At 39.2% G+C, this 20,346-nt stretch overlaps 1 protein-coding gene across 2 annotated transcripts in view; it reads left to right on the top strand.

Moving 5' to 3' along the window:
- LOC124556450 (dymeclin) overlaps window positions 1-20,346 on the top strand; it is a 161,639-nt gene that overhangs the window by 72,858 nt on the left and 68,435 nt on the right. For both annotated transcript variants that reach the window (XM_047130402.1, XM_047130401.1), the window contains exons 6-7: window positions 5,400-5,539; window positions 10,409-10,621. In XM_047130402.1, the coding sequence (XP_046986358.1) occupies window positions 5,400-5,539; window positions 10,409-10,621 (353 nt within the window). The remainder of the gene's footprint in view (window positions 1-5,399; window positions 5,540-10,408; window positions 10,622-20,346) is intronic.

The following is a 20,346-nucleotide window of genomic DNA, read 5'->3' as shown; positions in this document are numbered from 1 at the left end:
AATCTTTGTGCTGTAGACGCCAATGACCTCAAGTCTAGGTGTATGGTGGAATCTGCAACTAAGTAGTGAAGTGATTTGTTGTTTTATTGTTTGCAGCATTAAATTCAAAAATAGGTTTCCTTAGAATGTATTGAAGTAAAGATTCTGGCTTTTACCATCTTTGAATGTTCACAAGAGTTCTGCAGCATACATCTCAAATAAATAATTTGTTAATTTTGCTATCACGTTAATATTGAAACATTCGTTCAAAATATAGAACTAAAAAATGTCTAGACATAGCAGTAAAGAAAGTAAATTTTTATCCATATGAGAAAGCGGCCGCCACTTAATGATTAACATGTTTTGCTATCTCTCTATCAAATGTAAAACTTTGTACTTCAAGTGAAAGCGGAAGTTCTTTTAAGCAAATTCTTAATTTAGTTTTAAAAATCTGAAGTGGTAAGAATGCCAGAGAGGGGAAAAACTGTAATGGCAGTTTCATAAAACATTCCAGTGTTCATGGTTAGAGAATTTCTCAAAGAAGTAAATTGTGTATTATGTCATCAGTGTCACATTTCCACTCTAAATTTGAATGATTGTATGAAATTTTTCCACGTGTTTTATTCCTGTATAATTTTCTATATTTATCATAACGAGGTCCATTGTTGTTAATGGCATAAAGTGAAGCAATTTCAGGAAAACATTTGCGTGTAATTGGCAAAATAAGTAGCAGCAAAAAGGCAACTACTTGAGGAACTTCTAGCATGAACTATGTTAATACACTCATGATACATTGCAATGTACAGTGCTGTAACAAATATCAGACTTGTCAACAAGCTGACAGTATACACCACAGACCTCACGTTCTTTTACTAGCTGTGAGGTGATGGTTAAATAATTAATACCGTGTGGATCTTTCCATCCAACACTGACAGATCAGAACAGCAACTAAGAACTGCTGTACAACACATACTTTAATCCCACACTCAGTTTATTTATATTACTTCCACAGTTAACATACTCTTGGAACCTTCCCTGTTGTTCCAAAGTGCCATCTCTATCTTGTTCTTCATATTATTCTCTCAAGAACCACTCTTTCTTGTCCTTTTCTCCTTCATTCTTGTCTTCTCTCTGCTGCCTACCAACTTCCTACCACTGTAGTCAGTTTTCATTATCAGTGTGAATATGTTTCTCCTTTGCTGTTCATACATCACCTTCTCTGTGCTCTGTTTGTCAGCTGTAGTCATTTGTCTTTTTGGTGGTGAATGGTGATCTGTATTTTCACGAACTTCTCATCTCTCCTGCCATTTAAAGCTTCAAAAAATAATACTATTGGCATTATTTACTGTTTTATCGTTATTTCAAATGTGTTGCTGGATCTTGGAGTCTTGCTTTCATTTTGTTCATAAATTTTGCACCCTTGTTCTTCACCTCATCCTTCTATGTTCACCCAAATTTTCTTTTATTCAGTACTTCTTTGCCCCACATTTAACCTGTATGATGTCAAGATGTCTCATATTACCACTTTCAATGCCTGATGTTCCTTGATCTGCATGTGAGAGGTCTCTCTTTGATCTGTTGTTCTGTGTGAAACGTCTCTGTCAAGACAAACTCTACCTCCACCTTCCTCCTTTACTGTTTCACTGAGTTAGTGCTGCTAATATTTTTTTCTTCTTGCTCACTAGTATGATGAGTGCCATTAATATTGATTCTTGTTTTATTTCATATTGTATTAAATTTACTGAATCAATTGTGTTGTTCAGTTAGTTGAAACTTAGCTAGTAGTATTGTCTTTCAGCACACCTTGATGTTTTTGTGTTTTACATGTCTAATTCTATTGGACCAAATTAAGGGACAAATCTCCATTATCATTGAATGAGTCAGTAGAGGAGATTAACATCAGAATCCCATGCAGACAACAAGCTGCCAATATATATTAGAAAAATCGACAATATATAACATGAATTAGCTTAATTTTTTTTTTTTTTCCCCCAGGAGCTCCCCAACAAAATTGGAGTGAGCACCTTGGAAATTCGTTAGTTTAGACTCGAAAGTGTGAGGATACTGCTAAGATTTTTTAATTCTTATGGTAACTTATTGAAAATGGATGTAGCAGAATACTGCATGCCTTTCTGCACAAGAGTCAATTCAAATGCAGACTGGATTTCTGTGTAATATTAACTGTGCGAAAGCTGGTAGTTTGTGCCTATAACCTCATATTGTTAACAACATTAAATGAAATATATATATTGAGAGCCCAATGTCACAATTCTCAGACTCCTGAACAGGGGTGGAAAAGAGGTTAGCTGACTTACACCACACATTGCTCAAACTGCCCATTTTTGCACTAAAAATGCCCTTTCTGATTGGTAGCTCAGAATATGCCACATGTCATGAGTGTATGAAAATAAGCAATGTGCACTAATTTTCATGATGGGTAATCACTTGCTGCAAATATTTGTTTATTGTAAATACAGCAGCATTCAGTTTGTGAAGAAGATCCTGAACATAGCCTTTCCACAGCAGCTTACCATTTATGTTTCAGTATAGAAAGCATCTGAAATGTCATATTGTTTAATGGTGCTTTGATGTACCAGTAATGTCAGAGTCAACATAAACAAGCAATTCAGTAGCTTTTTCTCTAATACCGATTATGTTTTGACAAAGTATACTAATTCCTTCATTACTTTGATACCCAATCTTTTTTGAAGGTGGTTCCTAGAGAGTCTTCTCTCAAGCAGGGATACCTGTCAGCTGACTTCAATCAAAAAAATGTGCAGCTCTTAACACCAATTACTACAAAATTTTCCCATAAGTTAACCAACCACTCCTCGTAACACTGTCACCTCTAACATGGCCTGCATCTCGATAGGTATGGGAACGGGAGGTTGGTACAGCTTACAAGGGAAACTCTCATAGATGTCTTACAGAAATGAAGACAGCAAATAAACAGGTGTGAACTATGTTACAACAAAGGAATTGAAGAGTAAAGACTTCCAAAATGGAAACACAACTTCAAAAATATTAAAAACATACGTTTTGACAGAGCACATAGAAACTGTGAGATTGTGAAACCATTGCATTCATTTTTGCAGCTTATGTGACCAACTATTACGTTTTCATCATATCTTTGGGAGTGATCACATTCACATTCATATGAACACCTATATCAGGCAGCGAGGCATATCTCACTCACCAGTCATACAAATTAGGTGTGTCAGTAAGAGATTCCTATCATATGACACACATACTATCACAAATGTCGTATATGACACACCAGGTGTGTTTTCCGGTGGACGCTTAAGCTGACTTGCCACCTTGTCATCAAATGTTTGCAGTTCCCATTTGAAAGCCACTTCCTTTTGGCTGCTGATAGATTAGTTGTGCAGGATCGGGAGGTTCTGATACGGCTTACTTGCTTAGCAGTCCAACACTGTAACCACTTAACCACGATGCCATTTCTCTTCTCTGCTGCTCTGTGTTGCACTTCTTGTTCTTGGACTGTTCACTGTTTCTAGTATTTATTTATTTTTAGTAGAGTACACCTTATTCCTGTTTTCATGCTTTATCTGTGTTCAGTTTTTGATAGACTGTCCTCTGGATCCGCATACTACTAAATCTGAGGGGTGTACGATGGGGAGTTTCTCGTGTAAGCTGTACAAACTTCCCCTTCCCATACCTATTGAGATGCAAGCCATGCCTAGTGAAACCTGATCTATTGATAAACTCAACTGGCACCACTGAAATGTGAGCCATAACCTACATCATTAGTGCCCTTTCAAACATAACAGCTGTATTAAAATGAGGCTGATGGTGATGCTGAAACAGCTGCACGAGGTGCACATTTGTGCCTGAGTAGCTATCTTTTCCAGTTCCTCACCTATGTCATACTCCCTGCCCCTATGAAGACTATTCCCAGCTCCACCACAATGATCCTCTTTTGTAAAATTCCTATGTAACTCTCCAATGCTATCAGTCATCTGAGTTCACAATGCTGGTGACCTAGTGCTCACTCCTCAACATTTCCTGTAACTGTTGGCCTACTTCTCAACCATGAGCGGTACCTAGCAACAGAACCTTCTTCTTTCTATTTGAATTTACAGCTGACTTAAGCTTCTTAACTGTTGAGGTCTGCTGCATGTTTTCTACACCTAGAGCTAAATAAGACACCTGTCCACTAAACTCTGACATTCAATCAGATCTATTAGTGATACAGGAAGTGAAACTCTCAATATTGCCTTCTCCTAGCATCCTTACTACCAGCTGCCAGTTCCCATTCCACAGCCAAGGGGCTGCTCCCATCTTACCCAGTTCCTCTCTTGCATTTTCTAAATGCACCTGAAGGGCACAGATCTTACACTCCTGCTCCTCTGTTAACGTTCTTTTTTTCCTACATGTCCTGCACTTCCAGGAGAGTATCTCATTAGAAAGCCCACTGACTTCTCCAGATTTCAAATTTTACTCTCTAGAAAAAAATTAACTACTCTATTACTGCTGCTGCTGCTGCTGCTGCTACTACTACTACTACTACTACTACTACACTAATACCAAGTGAGCTGGCACAGTGATTAGCACACTGGACTTACAGTTTGGAGGACAGCAGTTCAAATTCACCTCTGGCCATCCAGATTTTGGTCTTCCATGATTTCGCTGAATTGCTCCATCTCTGATGCCGTTGTCGACATGTTGTTAAACCCTTCCTGCCTTTTTCCACCACAAATATTTGACATGATTACTTGCGAAAAACAAAAACAAAAATTCACATGTCCACTAGTAAACTCAGTGAAAACTGAATACTAGACAGTGAGCAGAATTTTCCAAAAGTTTTTTTATACAGCCATTTTACAAGAAACAGCAAGAAATACTGGTCAAAAATTAATGACAGACTACAATGCACAAACAAATTTGTAGCTTTCACTTCTACTCCAACCACGAACTACTCGTAACAAAATGTAAACCCAGCTAAAAGACTTTGATGCAAGGCATAAACACACTCACAGATAACAGCTATTAGAAGCAATAACAGCACAAGATAGTTAAAGATGAATGTAAACCCACATAATAAATTACTTTTAGAGCCAGTATTTTCACAACTCTTAAAAAAGTATATTTAACCTCAAATTATTTAAAAACTGGAGAGCAATTTGAGTAGCAGTTCACCACTTATGCTGTTAGTGCATATTTCAGTAAAGTTACTGCTACTGTGGCTCAAACACATTAATGATGATCATCATAAGCCTCTTACTGAGCAAAATTACATCAAGATGACAACTACTGAGAGTGTGTCAACCACTTTTGTTGAACTATGGACATGTTACTACATTAGATCAATCGTGCCCAGTGATCACACTAAATAGTGAACATTAAATCTAATATGAAGGTGTGCTTACCGTATTGTATGCCATACTCCTGTGTTGTAGGAGCCTGATGCAAGGTCGATACTCAATCCATGCACCACTGCTGGTCAAGAAACTTCTTCAGCACTTCATAAATCAAGAAAAAGCACCTCCTGGTCTGTACAACTTATCTGGTGGAGGTAGCCTGGTCGTCACTCTAGCATGTAAGTGTGTACTGTGTTTCATATTAAATATATGTTGTTCAGCAACAGAATGCTGAGTTTGCAGTTTTATGCAGCAACTTTATCTTCAATTGTGTGTGTGTGTGTGTGTGTGTGTGAGAGAGAGAGAGAGAGAGAGAGAGAGAGAGAGAGAGAGAGAGAGAGAGAGAGAAACTATAAAGTGTTTATGCTGTGATCTGCATAATTTAAGCTGCATGAATGGAAGAAGGTGTTATTGTGTTTTCTTTGAACTTTGGTATTCAGGGTACTACATTGAGAAGAAACATCCCTGGTTAATGCTAACTGCAAGATCCATTGAAAAAGAATTTGAGACCCCAGCTTGGATGGAAAGAGTAACTTGTCACACTGTTTAGTTTTTTACAGTATAATTCAAATTTAGAACTTTCTTATTTTACAAAATTAACGCAGTAAGATACCCTTCGTTATAATACTCCTGAAAGACTGGTTTTAGAATAGTTTAACATTATGGTGATATATTATCAGATTTGAGGAAAAAGCCACTTTTCAGATTCATTGTAATTTTCAGATGCAACAGGTAGCTGTGTCTTAATACTGCAAGAGCTCACAGACCATCAGAATGTAATTCTTAATGAAAAATTTAAATTGTTGTTTCATCTTGAAAGAATCAACTCATCATTTGAATTAAGCATTTTAGACAAACCACAGACTTGTTGATTTGGGCTAATTCCTCCTCTAAAAGAAGAGGCTTGTGTCGTTTTTAGCCTTGCTTTCATGTAAGCTATGGATATTTGTTATGGATTGAATAGGAATGTTGGTATGAACCCTCAAAACCAGATCATTCCCTTATAGTGGTAAATGTGGGGCTAAAGTTATTTTCATGTATTATAATGAGAGGTGAAAAAACTAGAGGTTTTGTATGATAGCAAATAGTTCATTGGTTTTGGTATTCATTTTTGTAGCCTTTTTTTTTTAATGAAAGAGGCTTATTAGTCATGAGTTTACAGTCAGACATTTAATTGCAGTGTCCATAGGATTATGCAGAAAAAATGCTGTTTCTTGAAGGTAGATGAAAAGGCATGTCAGATATTATTTATTGTTAATACCTCTAGTAGTACTGGTGTGCTGTTTAACTTTAGGCTCTGTGTGGTAATGCTGTGAAGTTTTCCTGAAATTAATTTTTCCTCAGATAGTGCACTGAGCGGACACTTCTAGTAGAACTAGATCAGTATTGCAATGTTTGCGTCAGTGTGCCACTTCAGAAAATTAGAAACCATTGCCTCGTACCACCTTTTGACATTATATTTCAATATTGTAGATTTGTAATGCTCTGGAGAATCTTTAACTTTCTTCTTTCATATGAATTCACAGAATTTTCAACCTCTGTTCTTCACCCCTTGACTGAAAAAATGGTCATGTCTGCAAGGTCACTCACCCTGAAAACTTCTTATATAATTTCAGTGTTACACCCATTCTGTATTGTGCTGCTCATTTCTGCACCTTGTGAAGAAGCAGTTGTACCACAGGTCAGCTTCAGAGTTTATCCCCTATCTTTTCAGCTCTGATACTCCATATTAATGGTCAGAAAAGTGTCATACATGCACTGTACCACACGCTTTTCAGTAGTTCCATCTCTTTTTTCAGGTCTGCAGTAGTCTACGTAATCACTACTTCCATCTCCCAGGCATGACCTCAGTCTCAAGATTTTTACTGGACAATGAAAATTGGCAGAATGCTGCTGCATGACATAAGTACCCTGCTTGTTGGTTTGTGAGGTAACAGGCAGATAGACAATCTCTCGCCCATTTTATAGTAATTTTAATTATTCTGCTTTCTCAGTTATTTTTCCAGAGTCTTCATGTAGCTGCATTTCAGCTTAGTTGTTTTTGGATGAAACAGCTTGTTTAAGAAACAAAAATACCATATACTTCCTATCAAGTTTAACTGAGAGCAATAAGAGAATTGTAAAAACTGAAACAGCACAAAATGTTGTCAGTTGACAGCTTGCTAAATAAAGCAAGTTGAAAGAACACAGCAGAAGTGGCACACTGATGTTTTGCGACACAAAATAAAGAAATGGTGTCGAAGAGCTGTGTGTGTGTGTGTGTGTGTGTGTGTGTGTGTGTGTGAGAGAGAGAGAGAGAGAGAGAGAGAGAGAGAGAGAGGGGTATCTATTGTATTTTTACAGACTGTCAGATGCAACTTAATTCTTAAGAAGTTTTCTAAAAATTACATTGTAATCATTTTTATTATTAGAGTGCAAAGCCAGACTAAAAAAAATCTTAGTTTATAAAAATGAACTGACCATTAAAATCCCTGAAAACTGTCATCAGAACTTACCTTCTTCTTTTTTTTCTTCATCATCATCATCATCATTATTGTCCTGTTTGTATGTAAGATGGTCTTCCCTGCCATTTAGAGTGTTACTTGTGCCACAGTTCATGAAATATTTAACAACTCTCACTCTAGACCATGACTGTTTTATCCTCTTACACGCCTGTTTGATTGTAGATCATTTTAAAACTCCGTGCGTGGTGAATTCATGTTTGGTTTCATTCCTCATCCATTTGTTCAATTCCTCTCTCATATACACTTTAAATGGTTTGTTTATTGAGACATCAAGAGGTTACAGTTGTGAAGTAAGTCCTCCTGCAATAACAGCAAGCTCTGTATTTTCATGTCTCAATTTCCCTTTCACAGAATTTTACAAGTGACTGCTAAACTCATCTAGCACAAGAAGAGAACTCTTCTTTGACAAAGCACCTTTACTTCTCTCCCAAACACTGTTAATCCACAATTTCATACCAGCTTCATCCATTCAACCCATGTCACGTACATGAACAACACCTGGCAATATTTTAGAAGGTTTTGGCATGTTTTGTGCTTGAAAATGATCATTTGATTAAGTTTAGTACCATCAGCATAACATAAAAGGACAACAGTGTAGTATAGTTAGAGTTTTAGTGCCTATCATGACAACAGTTCTGTTTCTCGGCGCATCAAATGCCAGAGGAGTTTCATCCCTATTCACTATCTGACTTAGTTCTACACTGGTTTTATTTCAATGTTAAATAATAAAGTGATGGAAAGATAATATTTTCTCTTCATTTTCAGAGATATTTTGGTTTTGGTCCACATGTTAAGTCCATGACACTTCATAATCCTGTAGCACCAACCAACACCACCCTTAAAGTCTGTTAAGTTCCACTGTAGTGCTAGCTTCTGAGTGTGTATTTGAATAATTTTTGTATTAATTCCAATGCCATTTTGATGTTGTCATTGAATACATTTCAGTACGTTATCGTCTAGTTTCGGGCATTTTGCATTCAGTTCTCTATTTGCAAATTTAGTCTTCCTCATTTTTTTCAGTTCTTCTTTACTAGCCTGCCAATTGCTAATGGTTTTTTCTGTTGGTGGAGGGCCAAAATGCTGCTCATCTGCTCTGTTTCCATGTTATGCATATGCTGCTACTTTCAATTTATAGCCCACATCATATGAATACGTTTTATTTTGTTTCCACTATGAAACTAGATACTAACAAAAATATTGTAGTGTTACCAAAAATATATCACTTTCAATTTAAGTCCACTGGCACTTGAGGCTGCAATGACTCATCGTAGGCTAGACAGTGTTCTGGGTTTGTGATGGCAGCGTGGAAGGGAGACAGTGTTAGTAAGCTTATGAATCACTGCAACTCATGTTTATCGCATTGGTGCACTGCTGCTGCCAGTTGAATCCAGTGTTAGCAGATAGATATAGGTTTCCCATGGCATCGAGCATATGGCCATTTTTAAGACTGGCAGAAATTTTAAATGAGATACTGGACATTTTTATATTAATTTCGAAGAAGAAGGTGCATCTTATAGTCTGTAATATACCTTCTGCACAAATGAAGATGGAAACGTGGGGTGAATTTTAACTTACGTGCCAAACTACAAAGTTTTCATTTGCCATTCAGAAATGTTCATCGTGCACATCAAACATCCAGATGGTAGTCAAGCTAATGCCATACTTTTCTGAGCATGTATGGAACAGCTGCATTCACTGGTTTTTGTAGTTCTCCCAAAGTTATTGGGAGGGGAGTCACATGGAAAATGATGTTCACAACTGCCCCAAAAAAATATGTTCTACTGTGAAATAATGCAATCTTGCAGCCCAGTGTTGCAATGCAAGATCCATACAATTCTTACATTGTAGAAGGTCCAGTGCCATACTTTTCTCGAAAATCGTGGTGTACCATTCATTTCGGCTAAACACACTGTGGGCAATGAATGAGCAAACTATGCCAGGAGACCCCCTTGGGGCAACCACATGCACCTGCAACTTACAACTGGTACCAAGGTAGACATGTAGTTTCGATGTGTGTGTTAAAATTCATCCCAAGTTTCTGTATTTATAAGACGGAGTCTTCTGAAATTGACTGAATCTTTATGAAAGACCCTGTATATAATGGTAGAAATTCATCACTGAATAGTGGAGATTTAGACTTAGGAGATGTTGACCTGCAGATGGGCACTAGAAAAAGGCTGATCAGCAGCTGAGCTACTCGAGAATGTAATTGGTCAGAGAGTTAATAAACATCCAGTGTCTCCCTCCCTCCCTCCCACCCCCACCCCCCACCACCTCCTCCTCTGCCCCTCAGCGCAGAGGGTTGGGTTGGCTTAGCTTGCATAGTTGGCCCACAATGCTGGGAGTCAGTGGTTCAGTGCACATTGTGCATTTGCATATATCTACTGCACAAAAACTACTTCATTTAGTTAGTAGTGATCTATCCTCATAATTATTTTGTAACTTGGGTTTTCCATTGCAGTATAAATGTAATGAAGTAACATTTTAGAACAGAATATGGCTATGATGAATCAAACTATTTAATACTTTTTTCTTATCTTGCAGCTGAATTGTGGAATATGATTACCTGGGGTTTGTCACGGGCATCATCCAGCAGTGAAAATGCTGAGACAGCAGTAGCTAAACAAGCTGATGTTGGAGCACCTTTAGCAAATCAGTCTGTGCTGCTCATTCTTGTGTTAGCCAATCACTGCACTAGTGATAAAAATCTTCATAATCCCTACCGCCAAGCCTTATTTTCATTCAGCAACTCGGAAGGTAAGAAATGAGCTATACTAATATCTGTTGCATGACTTGTGAACTTGCCTCCTTTGTGAGTGGTATTCAGTTGTAAGAATTTCGTGTGACAACAATAATGTAAAATTCAGGATAGTATGTGTAGTTGTAGGTGAGCCTGATGACTGGTCATCTTCAAATTGAAATTGAAGTTATTTGTGCTGTACATTCTAGGCTATGTAGTGGACCTTCTAAGTGCACTCAGCTGGTATATAGTACAGTGCATTAAATTTAGTTCTGGCTAAATAACGCATTTTTTGTTCAGTTTGTAACTATTCTGGCTTCAAATGGGCATAATTATTATCCCATTGTAACAGCACAGGCTATAATATTCCGTAAATAAGTTTTCCCGATATACCAAATACTTCAGTTCCAGTTGCCATTTAATTATGAATGCAGGAAACCAACACTTAGTGGTGTCATAGTCACATTACTTCATTTTAGTGTTAGAAGACTATATACAATTGCTGATATACATGTTACACACCTTTACCTATAACTCGTTAATGGTCCTTACGAGCTGTAGGATTTAAATCACAGTCAATCATTTATTTTTATTTCACTACTCAACAAATGTTAATCCCATTCTGTTGAGTAAGCATATCATCTCATGATTTGCCTATATTTTAACATAATTATTGCTATTTCACAGTACTGTCCAATACTGCAGCGTATTCCATAGCCCCTGCTTCTAACAACTTCCATCTACTAGTGTATGTAGTGGTTGCTAGTACTATGTTCAGCGTGGACTCTTAATGTTGAACATAGCCCCTCTCACTGTGTAATTCTTTTCTTGACAGTTCATACATTTTTATGTTGTCCTTATCACTACTACAAAGTGACTCAGAAGGTTGCACAAATTGAGAGAGCTGATAAAGGATTCTAAATACACAGCTGGGAGAAAAATTAGTTCACCTTTTCAGAGATTTACAATTTATTGTTGCAACAGTACATATGGAGTTCATGAAATGATTACATTTAGAGAACAGTAGGACAAGCAGTTCTGTGGTACCAGATATCGAAGCACGCTGAAAAGCCCATATTAGTACGTGTGTTGCCTCCACAGGTGGCAATGCAGGTGCTGACTCTGGCATCCAGTCGATCGTACAGGTGGTGTATACAATCCTGGGATACTTTATGCCACGCCTGTTCAATGTGTTTGCATAGTTTTGTAAGAGTTGTTGGTTCACAAGTTGCATGAGTCACTTCTCATCCCATCATATCCCACATGTAATCAATTCGAGACAAATCCAGAGATTGTGCTGGTGAGGGAAGTTTCTGAACGCGTTGCAGAGCACATTGAGTTTCACGGACAGTGTATGGGTGAGCATTATCCTGTCGGAGAAACACACCACCTTCCTGTTGCAAGAATGTGTCCAACAACATTCTACATGTAATGAAGCTGATTAATGTCCCATTCAGAAACACTAAAGTTGAACGAGAGTTGTAGCTTATTGTACCCCAGACCATAATGCATGGGTGGGATCAGTGTGTCTTGGACAAATGTACTTTACGAGACAGCGGTCACCAGGTCTACGGTGTACGCCTCAACAACCATCACTTGTGTGCAGGCAGAATCTGCTTTCATTGCTGAAGGCCATGGTGCACTATTCCATCCTCCAAGTGATCCTGTGATAGCACCAGTGAAGCCGTGCACATTGATACTGTGGCGTTAGTGGAAGTTAGGCTAGAGGTGTGCTTGCCCGTAGTCCCACTGCAAATAACTGATTTGCAACAATTCATGTTGACACATCTGGGCTCACAAGCCCTCTTATCTGTGCTGTGGCAGCTGTGTGATCTGCCACTACTGCCCTTACATACAACGATCCTGTTGGGCATCTGTGCTGTGTGGACATCCCGAACCTTGTCTATGGGTGTGAGACTGTTCATGTGGCCCTGATACTAGCACTGTCGCACAATTCACGCAACATGTCCAACTTATGTGGCAATTCTCCAGAAGGACCATCCCGCCAGCTCGGAAACCCTTAATTTGACCCCGTTTCAAATTCGCTGAGTTGGCTGTAGGAAGCACGAGTGTGCCTCCATTGCATGGTTGCCTGCTTACTTCACATGTTTGCACCATACAGAGCCTTCTGGCTTCAGCATTCTCTATTAAAGGGTAGACATGGATGGCACCCTGGTAGCTATGCCACTACCCTATCTGTTGGCAGATGACATTGAAACCATTGTCAGTACAACCTCCCCCCCCCCCCCTCCCCCCCGTCATTTTACAACTACTTTGAAGTAAAAACTTATGGAAGTAATCCTGAGAAAGTGGAAGCTTTGAAATGTCAGGAACAACAAGTGCGACCCAAGCACACACACCTTAACTTCAGCGAAGGCGATATATTGTTTACTCAACAATGTTGTACATTACATATAGCATTCAAAATGGCAACCACCGCAGTCAGCTCAGGCATAATAGTTTCACAGAAAACGTTGACTCTCTCTTCCAAGTACACCAGGCACCCGAAAAACTTCTTCAGACACTGCAGGTATCCTGGTGAGAAATGTTTCTTTGTCAAGAACTGGTATCACGTACATGAGCATAAAAGAGAAATCAAGAGGTGGCAGATCCCATAAAATGAAGACTTACCTGCTGAGACCATTCCCAGTGGCAAAACTGGGATCTATGCAAACTACTTTCAATATGTGTCTTTTTAAGACTAGACAAGTGACACAGTGTGCATTTGGAATAGTGAACAGTTAATGGAGATTGCTGTAACAGAGTGTTAAAATTGATAAGTGTGACAATGCTGCCATTATACTCAAATGTGTATGTGGGTGATACATCACCATATTTGACTAGGAGGGTGAAGAACCAGAGACTACATTCATTTAGAAACTAACGCACTCAACCAATTACCACACTGTAAGTGCAGTGTATTCCATCAGAGATAAATTTTGTGGCATTTTTTGTGCTCGGGGGAAGTGCACAAATTCAAACTGTTTGAGTACTTTAGAGAATACTAGTTACATTTTTGCTTTTAAATAGAGTTTCTAGATTTTTTTAAACAGTTTTATTGATTGCACAGTATATGTCACTTGCCACATCTATACTAATAATAAAACTTTAGAACGGTTGTGTCTGTCTGGACACGCCAATCTCCAAAACTACTTGACTAATTTTCATGGGGTTTTCACGGGTACTTGAGCTCAGCTTGGGGCAACATGAAGGCTTTATTTGATGAAAATTGGATTACAAAAATTAATTTAAAGTTGTAGGAGGCTATTCAGCTTAGTAGTTTGAATGTTTACCTTAGTGTTGGTGTAGTATACCAAAGAACCAATAGATTGTGCTATTAGTTTTTTTACATCAGTGACAAAAGTATTTTCAGACATTTATGTCAGTGGCAAAATTGAGTGCTGCAACGTTATCATTATGAATACAAAGTACCATTGAATTTACTTGGCTGAGATGTACAGATGTACTGACTTTACTTTGTATATTAAAATCTTAATGGAATTGCTTTGCTTCTTTTGATAGATTTCATTTATATTTGAATTCTTGGTTGACAAAAATGAATTTATTGACAAAGTGATCCTATAAGGGTTCAGTTTTTACCAATTGAGGAATGGAGCCATAAAAAGTGGCAGTATGCAAAAGCCCTTCTTTAACTTTTGTTGCAAAGCATGGGCATGTAGCTAATATTCAATAAATCTGATCACACAGTATTATGTTTTTGCTTTGTTATGATCAGCAATTCCACTTAGCTTCTACACTCTTATCCTCTGCAACTTTTAACCATAGTTTCCTGTGTAAGTCATGGTGGTGATGTCTCTTGTCTTGCATATTTCACAGTGACCTGGTCTCATTACAAGACTTATAAGCATCTCCAAGTCGACAGAAGTGTGAAACACACGCAGGCACTTACTTGCACCAACTACGTCAGACCAATTCAGATTCACTAGGATCCATTCATCAGCCATCCCTATGTGGCCAACTTGGTTGTGTGCAGTGGACGCATGCCAATGTCTTGGGATTAGTCGGCTGCCTGTGCTCGTATACGACTGTCCAAACAGTTGGACAAATATGGTTCCAGTGGATGTTCACATGAAATGTAGACTTCATTTAGGTTTATATTTACTGATCCCTCAGTTCTAAAACCACTATCAGATGTCTGTTGAAATTTGTGAAGTTTTAGGGCTCCCTCAAATATTGTTTTCTGGTTAAACCCAATCACCAGCACCATCACCTTCACTGTCATAAGGGGGTCCATACAGCAAGCTGAGTTGGATATTTTTGGATGATTTGCGTCTACCTATTTTTGTCTCGGCAGACTTTCTCCCCCAACACAACAGCCCATGTGACCCCTTCCCTTTCAGGGGCTTTATTTGTTTGGTTCGGCAACCTCTTTCTTGGATGTCCAACATGATGTTCATCATGACATGTTCCTTTCCAAGTACTAAAGGGAAATCAGTTAGGCTGTCTCCATTTAATATGTCCAAACCACTTCAGTTTTGCTTATTCAGCTTTTCCTTCATGGTTACTTCAACTTGCAGGTCTTTCTTTATGTACCAGGTTCTGATCTTCTCTCTCCCAGTCTTTTGTAAAGCAGACCTAAGGAATTTCATTTTAACAAACTTGTAGTTGACTTTCATGTCTCTATGTTAGGACTCAGCTCTACAGACTATAGGACATGATGGACACAAGGAAAGTTTTGAACAAGGGTTGCTTATCTCTCACAAGAATGTCATTGTCCACAACAAGTCTTCATACTAGATCGAAGAATTTAGATCATTTGGTTACCATGTTCAGAACCTCTAGATAGGCACTCCCATCACTTGCCTTTCACATTCTCCATCCAAAAATAGCTTTTGTGGGGTGGGTACTCCAGTAATTCACATTGACAGTGTCTTGTTTTTGCACACAGTTAACTTGAATTCTTTGAACTTCGTGTACCTCAGATTCTACTTCTTCTATACATCCATGTTGATTGCATCCCAAATTCAGGCATCATATGCAATTGTAATAACATTAGGTCTTTCCTTTCCCCTTCTTTGATGTCCTTTATTATATTATACATGAGTGTGCCAAAGAGTAATGGAACTGCCCTATTGCACACCTACCTTTGTTCGTAACCACATCAATTTTGCAACTCCTATTTGTACACTGATCCCACAGTTGCCATACAGCATCCTAATTTTTGTAGTTGCGGAGTTGAGGACAATCTGTATTTCCAAGTAGCCCCGTATGTTATACCTTAATACAATGTCATAAGCATTCTGATAATCTGGGAACATTATTTTTGGGTCTTTTCTTTTTGTCCAAAATTTTTCCATTGTTTGTTGAAGTGCAAAAATATGGTAAATTGTTCCTCAGTTAGTTTTAAATTCATGCCTTGTTCTTTAACTTTAGGTTGTAAGATAAATTTCAACCTCTTTTCCAAGATCTTTAGGCAATGTGGTAGAAAGGTGATCTGTCTCTAAGTGGCACAGCAAAAACCAAACACACTACAGAGTTCCAAATAGTGGTGCAACAATGTTGTCATGCTTAATTTGACCAATATAGAACTTAATAGTGCCATAAGCTGTTGTTGTAGTATTATAAACAAAAAATAAATACTGCTTGTGTTGTATAAGGTCTTACAAACATTCAGGTGGTTTAAGATAGTACCATGTTCTTTCTGACATTAAAATGCCTTCCACGTGACTCCCAGAGTCAATGAGAAAGTGTCAATTTGTTTCCCATTACAAACAAAATTATTTTTAAGTTGAAATTTTACATGCCCATTTGACAGAGCGCTCCCAAATTAATCTAGTCAGATATTTGTTTTATCAATATGTATTAACATGGACAGTAAGACATGTAGAATAAACAGCAATTCAGCAGTGACTCAGTAGCACTGCATGCATGGCGGTAGCTGTCAGTGTGGAACAGGGTGGTGCTGTCGCTGCTACAGTACTTTGTATTATTAGTGTTACTGTCCCTTTAATACATATTGATAAAACAAGTATTGCCCTAGACTACTCTGGGCTGCTCTATCGAATGGGCATGTAAAATTCCACTTTAAAAATCATCTTGTTCACAACGGTAAACAAACAGACACTTTGCCGGCCGGTGTGGCCGAGTGGTTCTAGGCGCTTCAGTCTGGAACCGTGCAACCGCTACGGTCGCAGGTTCGAATCCTGCCTCGGGCATGGATGTGTGTGGTGTCATTAGGTTAGTTAGGTTTAAGTAGTTCTAAGTTCTAGGGGACTGATGACCTCAGATGTTGAGTCCCATAGTGCTCAGAACCAGTTGAGCCAAACAGACACTTTCTGTCAGTACTGGGTGTTAGTGTTTTATCCATCTTCAGCGATGATTGCTGTGTGTAGAAATAATCATCAGCCAGATGCATAAAAGAAATTTAATTTTTAATCAGTTTCTGGCACTTATTGCCCTTCTTCAGAAAGTTATTTAAGAAAAAAAAACCTTGCGCCTGAACACACCATGAAGGCTCAACGGTACCGATCGGCCACTGTGTCATCCTCAGATCGTCAGCCCACGGGCGTCACTGAATGCGGATATGGAGGGGCATGTGGTCAGCACACCAGTCTTCCGGCCGTATGTCAGCTTACGAGACCAGAGCCGATACTTCTCAATCGAGTAGCTCCTCAGTTTTGCCTCACCAGGGCTGAGTGCACCCTGCTTGCCAACAGTGCACAGCAGACCGGATGGTCACCCATCCAAGTGCCAGCCCAGCCTAGCAGCGCTTAACTTCGATGATTTGACGGAAACCGGTTTTACCACTGCAGCAAGGCCGTTGGCTCAGAAAGTTATAACTATCACATTATTTGTGAGTGTCAACAATAAGATGCATGCAACCTACTGCTGTGGTCATGTGGTTCATAGTGAGTGTATGAAAATGATACTAGAACCACGTGACCACAGCAGTGTGCTGCATGCATCTTATTGTCGATACTTGAAAATAATGTAATAGTTAAAACATTCTGAAGAAGGGCAATAAGTGCCTGAAACCGGTTAAGAAATTAGATTTCTTTTATGCATCTGGTTGCTGATTATTTCGATAAATACTGAGTGCTGCTTGAAAAACTTGATGAGCACTATATGTTTGGGCTGACTCCAGCGTCACGTTGTAAATTAAATAAAATAACTGCTGAAACATCAGAAAAAATGTGCCTGATGACTCTTAGGTGGGAGAGACACAGAGAGAGAGAGAGAGAGAGAGAGAGAGAGAGATATCGTGTGTGTGTGTGTGTGTGTGTGTGTGTGTGTAAGTAACTAATATATTGTTATAAAAATATAAGATTGGTGCAGAAGTTTGTAGCCTTTTTCCATAAGCTTAATAAACACAACAGATACACATAAGACACATCAGTCATCAATAACATGTTCCCCTTTACCATTTACAACAGTCTGCCAACACTGGGGTAACTTTTCGATTCTGTGGCTGTAAAAATTGTGGTTTTGAGGTGAAAAATGTGTCAAGTTATGTTTGGAGCACATTTTCATCCAGAAAGCAAGTTCCTTTGAGATTGTCCTATAGAAAACAGAAAGAGCAAAAATCTGCGGGTGTAAGATAAGGTGAATAAGGTGTGTGCGGAATGACTTCCCAGCCCAACTCCTGTATAGAGTTTTTTGTCAATTATGCAGAATGGGGGTGGGCGTCATCGTGGTGTAGCATCACTTCATGCAGTCTTCTTGGTCATTGTTCTTCAGGGTGTATATGCCCCGGGTCAAGCTGGAAGTCCAGAAAAGAAACTTAGGAATTTTTTCATCCAGGAAAAATCTAGGAAATACATGGGTAATTTTTGGGATTCCAGGAATTTTTAGTTATTTTAGTTTCCAATTAAATTCCTGTACTTTTGACTGGTGTGAACATATACTCTAACAGAGAATTTCGCTTTAGCCTGCTACTGCAAAATAATACTGCAACAGTAAAACATAAACATGAGAATAACACCAAACTAAAGCTTTAGTTGCAAATAAAATGCACTATTTACACCAACAAAACACAGTGCGCACACAAATGTCTGCCAACAGCAAAATGTGACAAAGACTATGCAATACTTCATAACAAAAAACTTCTTTCAACGAGTATGACATCTAAACTGTTTACATTTGTCATAGGTCCTTGGAAAATATTGTAAATGGTGGTTTGAGAAGTATTACTTTCAAAGTAAATTTCCTTTTACACAAGATGAATTATGTAATGTGTGAGAATGTGCAGTGAATTTCTTAAATCGTGGTGTGTTTGACTGTTTCAAAACATAACACTTTGATGACCAGCCACTTAGAAAAATTTCAGGCACAGACCATCAGCCATTTATACCACATCCCATTCGGCTCATAACTCTTTTGTGAATATGTGCTTGGCTACCATGGGGCCCCAGCCTTTTGCATTACTTCCTTTCCATGCTGCAAGCTAATACTTCCGCAATCCCTTCCCCCTCTGCCTCTTCATCAGTTGATTTTCTTGGTACAGACCTTGCTTGGACCTGGTTTATGACAGGGGCTCAGGTTTCCCCTTCCAGCATTTTCTGCAACTTTTCATTGAACACATGGTCCCCATTGTTGGATTTGACTTACCAGCAATTTTCATAATTCTCTAGAAGTGTGGATCATGCAGGGAAGGATGTCCAATGCAGTGTATGCTCCACCTTTGTGCCATTTCATCTTCGCTTCCTTCCCTTTATTAAGGCAATATACCCAAAACCCTGCTCAGTAGCCATCCTGGTGTGGGGGAGCTCATAAAGTACCTGCAAGGTGGTAGCCCCGCTGCCCATGCAGGGATCACATTGTTGGTGCTTGAACTGAAAACTCTCCATATATGCCAAGGAGTATGTACCTGTTGTGACTGGGGCACGGGGACTGAGCAGTGGATTACCGTCTAGGTAGCCGTTGCTGAGACTGGGTGGTGCTCACTGGGAGAGCCTCCATTCAGAGTGGGTGGCACCATGGTGGATGAGGCGCAAAAGAAGCAGATGAAATTATCTCCCACTAGTGACCATATGACACTAGCAGTCTCTATGAAAAGACAGTCCCTTTTTAATGCAGAGAGATAAGACCCTAAAAGATTCACTTCCCTGTCTACCCCGTGGGAGGAACGTAGGGCTAAGCGACAAGCAGAGCAATACTTCCTGCAGTACTTGATTTTGCACAAGGACTGATGGTGATACTGTCTTGGCCACAAAGCTCTTATTCTTTGTGGAGAACTTAGAAGACAAGTTTGGGGAAGTGACAGCCATCTCAAAAATGAAAAGTGGGTCAGTTTTGATCAAAACAGCATCCCCTGCCTAGTCACAGGCGCTGCTCGCTTGTAACAAGCTGAGTGACATACCAGTGAATGTCCCTCCCCATAGTAGTTTAAATAAGGTCCAGGGCATCATTTTCGACAGAGACCTGCCCTTACAATCTGACGATGAGCTACATGCCAACTTGGATCGACAAGGAGTACTCTTTGTCTATCGTGTTTGTAGGGGTTCAGAGGACAATAGGGTCGCTACTGGTGCCTTCATCTTGGCCCTTGAGGGCGATTCATTGCCTGAAAAGGTCAAGATGATGGTACACCATTGCAACCTCAAACCATACGTTCCCCTCCCTATATAGTGCTTCAAGGGTCTAAAGTTCAGGCACATGTCTTCGTGTTGGAACACTAAGCCCATTTATAGAGATTGTGGGCAGGTGCTACATTCCAATGCTCCTCATGCCCCTCCATCTGTATCAGCTGTGGAAAGCACCATTCTCCCTGCTCACCAGATTG

The sequence above is a fragment of the Schistocerca americana genome, chromosome X, assembly GCF_021461395.2.
Source record: "Schistocerca americana isolate TAMUIC-IGC-003095 chromosome X, iqSchAmer2.1, whole genome shotgun sequence".
NCBI lineage: Eukaryota > Metazoa > Arthropoda > Insecta > Orthoptera > Acrididae > Schistocerca > Schistocerca americana.
This window is presented reverse-complemented; position numbering and strand designations above follow the sequence as displayed.